This window comes from Bos javanicus, chromosome 2, assembly GCF_032452875.1.
Source record: "Bos javanicus breed banteng chromosome 2, ARS-OSU_banteng_1.0, whole genome shotgun sequence".
NCBI classification, from domain to species: domain Eukaryota; kingdom Metazoa; phylum Chordata; class Mammalia; order Artiodactyla; family Bovidae; genus Bos; species Bos javanicus.
Genome location: NC_083869.1, coordinates 125,836,900 through 125,846,954, shown reverse-complemented (window position 1 = coordinate 125,846,954; position 10,055 = coordinate 125,836,900). Strand labels below are relative to the sequence as shown.

The 10,055-nt window shown below is 51.2% G+C and overlaps 1 protein-coding gene across 1 annotated transcript; it reads right to left on the bottom strand.

Annotated features, from left to right (window-relative positions):
- Positions 1-314: 314 nt before the first annotated feature.
- Positions 315-5,886, bottom strand: FCN3 (ficolin 3). The gene is given in 9 exon segments (XM_061431245.1): positions 315-1,068; positions 1,897-1,994; positions 1,996-2,029; positions 2,142-2,256; positions 3,033-3,118; positions 3,942-4,056; positions 4,746-4,789; positions 5,117-5,212; positions 5,523-5,886. Coding segments are annotated over 9 exon segments (942 nt in total). The 5' UTR covers positions 5,659-5,886; the 3' UTR covers positions 315-850.
- Positions 5,887-10,055: the final 4,169 nt, after the last annotated feature.

Sequence of the window (10,055 nt, the reverse complement as noted above, 5' to 3'; positions counted from 1 at the left end):
CATAACAAAGCAGGATGCAAGGCCAGGAGTCCCTGTCAGACTCAGAGATCAGACTCTTAACTATTGTTCTAACACTTTCTTGAATGTGACTCTGGCAAATTATCTAACTGCTTAATAAATGCCAGTTCAGGAACTGCTGTTTCACTGCCCTGTTGCCCCATGGGAGAAAAATGTACCTGCCTTGTTTTGACTGAGTTCAAACTAACCCCTAATGGAACAGGCAGGAAGTAGCAGAGGATGAAAACGTGACTTACAACAGAGCCTGGAAAACAGACAACTTTGAAGGGACAGGCAGGGGATAACAGGGTGAGATGGCGGTGCAATTTCCACCACAAAACCATCCACTCGTAGGACCCAGGGGACCCAAGAATGTGGTCAGTTGATGCTTGAATCCTTCCAAGTCTGCCATTCCATGTGCCTCTGGCCTCGACTTGCACACCTCTAGGGACGGAAGCCTCATTACCTTTTGAGGTCAACTTGTCAATCTTCCTGACTGGAAAGAAGATCTCCCTTGAATGGAACTGAAACTTGTGTCCCTGCTCTGCCCTCTTGCATTTTTCCCAATAGCTGGAAGACGTCTGCCAGTTGGGGAAGAGTTAAAATGATTTTATTTTTTAATAAAAAGTAAGAGGAGCAGGGATGAGATGGTTGGATGGCATCATTGACTCACTGGGCATGAGTTTGAGCCAACTCTGGGAGACAGTGAAAGTCAGGGAAGCCTGACATGCTGCAGTCCATGGGGTCATGAAGTGTCGAATACGACTGAGCAACTGAACAATCGCTGAGAGTCCGGAAGCTGTGTGATAGAGATAAGGGTGCTGGCTACCAGGGTGCCCTAGCGAGGCACCATTTAATCCCTGTGGTAAGGGTGGCCCACGCCTTGGTGTGAGGCCCAGTTGATGCCATAATTATGGGCAGGGGCTTTGAACATCGAGTAGTGCCCATTGAGATTGGTCTGATAGCAGGATCCATACCACCAGGCGCCGGGAAGAGTCACTGTGCAGTTTCTCCCACTTGTATCATGGTCGGTGGGAAAGGGTTTCCAGCCGTGGAAACTCTGGGAGGCCTCTGGCAGGAAGAGGGTGGGAGGCGCCTCGGTGCTGGCACCATGCCTGGCACCCTTGAAGAGATCATCTCACAGGAGCCTCAGAGCAACTGTGAGGTGGGTTTTGTCTGGCCCCGTGGGAAAAACAGCAGTGTCATGGAGCCAGGGCGTTGGCCCAGGCAGCTAATCACAGAGGCATTGGGACTTGAGCTCAGGACTGTGGCTCCAAAGCCACTGACGCCTCCCTTTGCCTCGTCCCCTCCCAGAATCTCCGGCTTCCCTCTTGCTCGTCTGTCTCCTCACAGCTCCCAGCTGCAGCCTGAGCTACTGTGCCGGGGGGAGCTAGGAGGGACTTCTTAGACGCTTAGGCAGGAAAGGGGGCTCTGCTGAGGCACTCCTTGTAACCACTTCCCTCTTTCAAATTTCTTCTCAACTGTTGGTATTTCTTTTAAAAAAAACAAAGCCTTTCTTGGTTCCTCTTCCAAAGCAGATAATGATATCACTCAACAGAGCCTCAGCTGGCTCTCACATCCCCCCTCCCTGCCTCCTTACCCATTTTACAGGAGAGGAAATTGAGGCTCTAACCCAGAAGGGACTTGCCCAAGGTCACACAGTTAGTAAACGACAGAGCTGGATTTTACACTCAGGATCGATTGCCTCCAGAGCCTAATTTGTTCACTCCTGCACCACCCTGTCTCATCACTGCCATTTTTCCAATGAGGAAACTGAGACCCACAGCAGGGGAAAGAGTTGTCCTGGGTCATTCATGGAGGCCATCGCAGCTCTGGGGAAAAATCCAGCCTCCCTAGATTTCTTGGCCTGCTCCAGGGCCCCACCGTAGGCTCCCTCACCTGCCCTGCCCTCTGAGAACCTGCCCAGCACCAGCTGGTGATGGTCTGCCTCCACTAGGAGGAGGAAGGACCTGCGGGGAACAAAGGTGTGGTTGCCTAAAGTCCTCCAGCTCCATCCACAGCTCCTGGGTGCCTGGGGGAGGGGACGGGGAGGCAGAGATGGAGGAATCCTCAGATCCCAGGTGGGAAGTCAGAATGCCCAGGAAAGGCCCCTCAGACTCCCTGGACCCTACTGAGAAACCTACATTGGAGAGTAAACTGGTGCAAATTCTCATTCCCTGGCCAGAATTCAGACTCCTGGCTCCCCACACCTGCTGTGTAGGGTGACCGAGAGCAGAAGGAATCCACGGGACCATCCCGTCACCCCTGGAGCACCTAGGGAGGCAGAGAAGGTGACGATGGGAGTCATCACTCCAGGCTGAGCCTGGGATGAGGAGATGCAAGGGGCAGAGGCGCTGCGAGGGGTGGGCGGACAGACGCCCCCCTCTTTGGTTTGGGGGCTTGTTGATAAAGTGTGAGTCCAAGTGAGACTTGCCTGTGAATATACCAGTCAACTCTACACACCTTTTACTGACTCTCAACTTCACACCACAGTCCCTGGATGGACTGAAATAGTAGAAACGTTGTCCCTGCCTTCAGGAGATGGTCAGTCCAGTTGGGAGTCGGATTCAAAATAACCCTGCTTTCATTTACGCTAAGAACCAAGGTATTAGAGCAGAGGTCCATTCAGTCTTACCCTGATACTCCCTCTCAACCCCAGTTTCCTCTTCATGCCAAGCAGTCCCAGGTCCTGTAGAGTTTCTCTCCTAAATATCTTTCAGTCTAAGAGCCTCTACCTCCGTTCCTGCCCCTGCCCACCCTCTTCTCCTGCCCAGACCCCTGCAGTCATCCTAAACTGTGTCCCTACCTGCACTCTGGTCCCCATTCAATGCATTCTCCACAGTGTAGCCTGAATCTTCTTTCGAAAACATGTCTGACCTGGTCCCTCCTCTGCTTGAAACTCTTCCAAGGCTCCCCACTCTCAGAGTCAGTCACTCAGCGCCCTTTGTGAATGGGTCTCTGCAGTCTGGGTCCTCCTCCATGCTTGACCCACACCAGTAGACCTCAATCGAGCACTCCACCTGCTCTCAGCTCACTCGCACGGTCTCCCCCACCCCCTCATGCTCTCCGGCCTCCCTGCATTTGTCTTTCCCTCTACCTGGAATGCCCTTCTGCACCTCACCTATTTCGAGAACTTCTACACAGCCTTCAGGGCCCTTTCGAATGGCATCTCCTCTGTGAAGCCTTCTCAGACTTCTTCAGGCCCTCTGGGAGCTCAGTAAGCATTTGTTAGTGAATCAGCGAAGGGATGTCTTGGCTCCAGTGGGCTCTGGCTCCCCCTAGGGGCCAAGGGGTAGAAGTGCCCATTGGGTCTGACTTGTTCCAGTCCTTTCTCTCCCTGACACTCCTTCACCAGCCAGCCACCATTTGCGGTGTCCTTGTCACAAAAGACAAAATTAAAAGACGCTTGCTCCTTGGAAGAAAAGCTATGACCAACCTAGATATCATATTAAAAAGCAGAGACATTGCTTTGCCAACAAAGGTCCGTCTAATCAAAGCTATGGTTTTTCCAGTAGTCAGGTATGGATGTGAGAGTTGGACTATAAAGAAAGCTGAGCACCAAAGAATTGATGCTTTTGAACTGTGGTGTTGGAGAAGACTCTTGAGAGTCCCTTGGACTGCAAGGAGTTCCAACCAGTCCATCCTAAAGGAAATCAGTCCTGAATAGTCATTGGAAGAACTGATGCTGAAGCTGAAACTCCAATACTTTGGCCACCTGATGCAAAGAACTGATTCATTTGAAAAGACCCTGATGCTGGGAAAGATTGAAGGCAGGAGAGGAAGGGGGCAACAGAGGATGAGATGGTTGGATGACAACACTGATTCAATGGACATGAGTTTGAGTAAACTCGGGCAGTTGGTGATGGACAGGGAGGCCTGGCATGCTGCAGTCCATGGGGTCGCAAAGAGTCAGCCACGACTGAGCAACTGAACTGAACTGTCACAAAAGACTGGGAGGGCTCAGCCCTCAGGTAGGCACAGATGCTGCCAGTCACTCAAAGTGGTATTCCGGCTCAGCAGCTCCTGGCAGCTCCCAGGGCCTGGGGAAGGGGAGATGAGCTGATGGGGGCCCCCAAGTTATTTCTCAAGCCCCAGCAATGGAACAGGCCATGTGTTGGACTCCAGGAGCCCTCTCAATTCCTTTGGACCCCTGAAGAGGAGCTCCGGGGTGGGCTGGGCCACACCTGCTGACCCACCAACACTCCAGCACCATCTGATTCTAGGTGCCAGGGCTCCAGTGAAGGTGGCCTCAACCTTCCTGTCCCCACAGCAAGTTCACTGAATCTCCAGCCCCAAGAAAAGATGAATGTTGGCTCTGAAGTCCGAGTACTCCCAAGAGAAGGCTCAGGAACCACCAGAGGGGAGGGTGCCCAGGCCCTTCTCCTGATTTTCCCCACTCCTCCCAGCTTTCCACCCCCACTGCACGTGTGCTAAGTCACTTCAGTCATGTCCGACTCTTTGCGACCCTGTGGACTGTAGCCTGCCAGGCTCCTCTGTCCATGGGATTCTCCAGTCAAGAATACTGGGGTGGGTTGCCATGTCCTCCTCCAGGGCAATCTTCCCAATCCAGGGATCAAACGTGCATCTCTTATGTCTCCTGCAATGGAAGATAGGTTCTTTACCACTAGCGCCACCAGCTTTCCACCCCCTCTACAAGAGATCAATCACAGCCAATTCCTGAGCAGCAGCCAAGCAGCCCCCTCTCTGGTTCAGGGACAGAGCAAAGAAAGAAGAGACTCTAGCTCCACACACTCCCCAGGCTCACCCATCTTGCCCGGTGGTCCAGGTTGCCCTGACATCCCAGAATCAGAGAGATGCCTTACATCCTGCCCCATGTCAGGGGCCAGAAAGCAATGAAGTCAGATCCCAGCTGCAGCCTTTCCTGGCTCCTGGCTCTGTGTACTTGGGCGAATGACTGATACTCTCTGACCCTCCCTTCCCCCCAAGCCCAGTGAGATGGGGATGATACTACCTACCCCACAGGGTTAATCTTAGGATGCTGGGCATCCAGCCTGGAGCCTGGCACACAGTAGGTTCCTTGCCCCTTTGCCATGATCTCTTAGCACAGACTGTAATTGCCACCTCTGCAGGCCCCTGCCTGATCCCTGGCATCTCTTACCTTGAGGACCTGGTGCTCCCTTCTCCCCAGGACTTCCTGGGGCTCCAGGACAACTGGGCAAGAGGACAACTTTACTGGCTTCCAGTTTCCTGGGTTCTGCAGGGAGACACAGGGCCAGGTGGGCACAGGATGGGCATGGGGATAGTGGGTATGTCTCTTCCAGACCCCTCTGCACTTTTCTTTCCATCCCCCAGATTCTAGCTGTCAGGTTTTTCATCATTTGCATCTATTTGCATACATTGTGTGTGTGTGTGTGTGTGTGTGTGTGTGTGTGTGTAGAGCCCAGATTATCAAACTCCCACCCTGCCCCTTGAGGCTAGTGAGCTGGGTGGGAGAAGGATACCTAGGGAGAGGATGAGGATGGGAGGGTGAGCGGGTGAGTGGGGAGGGGACCCGGGGCCCCTACCTGGGCAGCTGGGGTAGTCCTGGGTCCTCAGAGAGGCAGGATCCCCAAACAAGAGGAGGAAAAGGGGAGGTGGGGTCCGCAGCAGGCCCATATTGCTGGGGCCCTGAGAAAAGATTCCAGGCTGGTGGGAGGACATGAAGCAAGACTTCCTCCATTGTCTTTCCCCAGGGATACCCCACCCAGGCTGGAACCAGCAGAAGGTGGGGGCTTTTCCTCCTTCACCTTTGAGAGAATGGGCATTATTCCTGCCCGGTCCAACCAGGATGGAGTCCAACTTCTGATCCTGGCCACCAAGACTCTGCAGCCATCTCTTCAGACTTCTGCGTTCACATAGGATCTTTCTACTTTTGTACCTTAGCTCATCTGGAATCCCCTCCTCGTCTCTCCCTGTGAAGCTCCCCCTGGGCATGAAGGTCCAGCTCTCATGTCATCTCCACTAGGAATTCTTCCCTGATCCTTGTCACCATATCAGGAATGACCACGGACACCATCTGGTGGGCAGCAGGCCCCCCAAGTCATGCTGGGTGCTATTTGTATATCGCCTCCCATCCTTACACAGTCCCACTGATGGTTGTTATTAATATTATTGAAACTGGGTTATAGGCTGGTACATAGCAGGTGCTCCATTAATGTTTGTTAAATAAGTGAATAAACAAGGAGAAACAGGCTCAGAGACAGGACATGATTTGTGTTCTCTCTGCCAGAGATTTTGCCCAAGCCCCTAACCATGTCCCCAACCAGTGAGAAGCATTGTTAGCAAGGTGACTTCATGCCCACCCTCAGGTCCACTGAGGAATCCCTGGCAGAGGCTAGAAAACAGCTGGTAATACAGGCCGTCACATGGGCAGACCATGCAGGGCAAGCGTGGAGGCCAGTGAGGAAGAGGCAGCAGCCTTGGTCCAGATGTGAGGGGTGAGGTCTGAGCTGGAGAGGGACCTCTGGTGACAGAGGAGAGGAAAACGTTGGTCATTCATTCATCAAACCGTCTCTGAGGGCCTTCTCTATACCAGGCCCAGTTCTTGTGGGGGCAGAGAAGACCAGGTTCATGAAAGTGTCAAGGAAGGTGGAGGCCAAGCTTGCCAGACAGGACGGATCCATGAGATGAACGCTGAGAAGCTCCAATTCCAGTTCTAGGAATATGTCCCACCACACACGCTCTGCTGCAGGTGTGCCAAGATCTGAAGACAAGCCCGTTTATCATGATGCTGTTTACGATAAAATGGAAATAACCCTGTTGGACTTTGATAGGATGCAGGCAAATCAACCATCACCGTCTGAATAAGTCATGGGGCAAATCTGATCTCTAACGAAAGGGGCAAAGTTGCAGAACAAAATGTAAAGTATGCTCCCACTTCGTATTTTTTTTTTGTAATGAAAAACTTTAAAAAATAATTTTATTTTTGGCTGACTGGGTTTTCATTGCTTTGTGCGGTCTTTACTTGCAGCGAGCATGGGCTACTACTCTTCATTGCCGTGCATGGGTCTCCCATTGCAGTGGCTTCTCTTATTGCAGAGCACAGCCCTTAGGCATGTGGGTTTCAGTAGTTGTGGCACACGGGCTTAGTTGCTGGTAGAATCTTCATGGACCAGGGATCGAACCCACATGCCCTGCACTGGCAGACGGATTCTTAACCCCTGCGCCACCAGAGAAATTGTCATTTTGTATTTAAAAAAAACTAAGGGTGTGTAAAAGGTCAGTTTTCATTCCAATCCCAAAGAAAGGCAATGCCAAAGAATGCTCAAACTACCGCACAATTGCACTCATCTCACACGCTAGTAAAGTAATGCCCAAAATTCTCCAAGCCAGGCTTCAGCAATATGTGAACCGTGAACTTCCTGATGTTCAAGCTGGTTTTAGAAAAGGCAGAGGAACCAGAGATCAAATTGCCAACATCCGCTGGATCATGGAAAAAGCAAGAGAGTTCCAGAAAAACATCTATTTCTGCTTTATTGACTATGCCAAAGCCTTTGACTGTGTGGATCACAATAAACTGTGGAGAATTCTGAAAGAGATGGGAATACCAGACCACCTGATCTGCCTCTTAAGAAAATTGTATGCAGATCAGGAAACAACAGTTAGAACTGGACATGGAACAACAGACTGGTTCCAAATAGGAAAAGGAGTATGTCAAGGATGTATATCGTCACCCTGTTTATTTAACTTATATGCAGAGTACATCATGAGAAACGCTGGACTGGAAGAAACACAAGCTGGAATCAAGATTGCCAGGAGAAATATCAATAACCTCAGATATGCAGATGACACCACTCTTATGGCAGAAAGTGAAGAGGAACTCAAAAGCCTCTTGATGAAAGTGAAAGTGGAGAGTGAAAAAGCTGGCTTAAAGTTCAACATTCAGAAAACAAAGATCATGGCATCCGGTCCCACCACTTCATGGGAAATAGATGGGGAAACAGTGGAAACAGTGTCAGACTTTATTTTTCTGGGCTCCAAAATCACTGCAGATGGTAACTGCAGCCATGACATTAAAAGACGCTTACTCCTTGGAAGGAAAGTTATGACCAACCTAGATAGCATATTCAAAAGCAGAGACATTAATTTGCCAACAAAGGTTCGTCTAGTCAAGGCTATGGTTTTTCCTGTGGTCATGTATGGATGTGAGAGTTGGACTGTAAGGAAGGCTGAGTGGAGAAGAATTGATGCTTTTGAACTGTGGTGTTGGAGAAGACTCTTGAGAGTCCCTTGGACTGCAAGGAGATCCAACCAGTCCATTCTGAAGGAGATCAGCCCTGGGATTTCTTTGGAGGGAATGATGCTGAAGCTGAAACTCCAGTACTTTGGCCACCTCATGCGAAGAGTTGACTCATTGGAAAAGACTCTGATCCTGGGAGGGATTGGGGGCAGGAGGAGAAGGGGACGACAGAGGATGAGATGGCTGGATGGCATCACTGACTCGATGGATGTGAGTCTCAGTGAACTCCGGGAGTTGGTGATGGACAGGGAGTGTTGCATGCTACGATTCATGGGGTCGCGAAGAGTCGGACACGACTGAGCGACTGATCTGATCTGATCTGAAGGGTGTGTAGGTATGTATTTTGTAAATTCATAGAAAAAGGTCTGACCCATCCTGTTAAGCATAGTTATTTCTGGGGAGTGGGACGCTGGGGAGAGTGATTCTCGTTCTTTACATACATAAATGTCCGTGTGGTCCTTTTGTTCCTTGCAGGCATTTACTACATTTGAAAAAGAAAACATCCACTAGAGAAATGTCCTTAACTGGGCGAAAAGCCAGGGGTGAGGGGGGGCATTCTTTCCTTGGCCTGGGAGAGAACGGGCATCGTTCCAGCCAGGGGAGGGCGACCCAGGCAGGAGAAACCGCGTGTGCAGAGGCTTGGAGAAGAGAGAACAAGGCAGGCTGGGTCACATGACCCAGATGCAGGGACCTGGAGGGGAGGCTGATGTCTGAGAGGAGGGTGGGTGTTGATAGAAGTGAGTCTGTGTTGGGGGTAGGAGGGGGTGGACTGCGTTTGGCATTGATGGGTAGGCAGGTGAGCCCTCTGTGAGGCCAAGGAGTAGCTGAAACTCCCTGTGCAGCCCAGGGGCCCTAAAGCCTTTCCAGCTGCAGCCAGAGATCCTGCAAGGAGAGGAGGCCTTGAGGGGAGGAAGAGATGCAGGCATTTGGGCAGCTGGAAGGGTGAATGGGTGCCCTGGAGTGAAGCAGACGGGGTACATGTTCCTGCTCTGAACCTGCCCTACATCCCACTGAGATGCAACAGCTGTTACTGGACTTTACAGATGAGGAAACCGAGGCCCAGAGCTGCTCCATTAACTTCCAGTCGCACAAAGCAGTCGGGTTCCACAGGCTAAACTCTTGCCTGTGACTCTCTACTGCCTCTCAGCTTTCTAGGACAATCATGAGACTAAATCAGACACTGATGCCAGACTCTCAGCCACATGCCTGGTTTCCAGCAAGTGCCCCATGGGTGGGAGATGTTATTAGAGAAGACTTCTGGGCCCAGGTTTGAGGGGGTGAAGAGAGGGAGGTGGGCATGGGTGGTGCTTTCTAGGAGGGCCCATTCAAGGAAGGCCAGAAGTACCCTGGGGAGGGTCCCGGGGGTACCTCCACCTTGGAACAAGGGCAGAGATCCAATTTAGGAGCAAAAAAAAACCTGGAGATGCCTCTGCAGAGGAGTTCTGAAGTTCTGTTCATTCTGGAGTCAGAAAAACCTGGATTAAATTCCCAGCCCTGCCCCATTCCACTCTGTGTGATCTTAAGCCGGCGTGTTTCCCTTTCTGAGTCTCTGCACCCTTCTCTATAATGCAGTGGAGGAGGGGGTTAAACACATAACAACAACAACTATTTTTTTGGCCAGGCTGTGAGGCTAGTGGGATCTTAAATTTCCCGGCCTGGGATTGAACCCAGGCTCCGGCAGTGAAAGCACCAAGTCTTAACCACTGGACTTCCAGGGAATTCCTGCAAATAAAAATACTTTAAAAGGTGACAGTGTCAATTTAAGGCTGAATTTCCATGAAAGAGAGGGCAGTGGACCATACCTCCCACCCCATCCAAT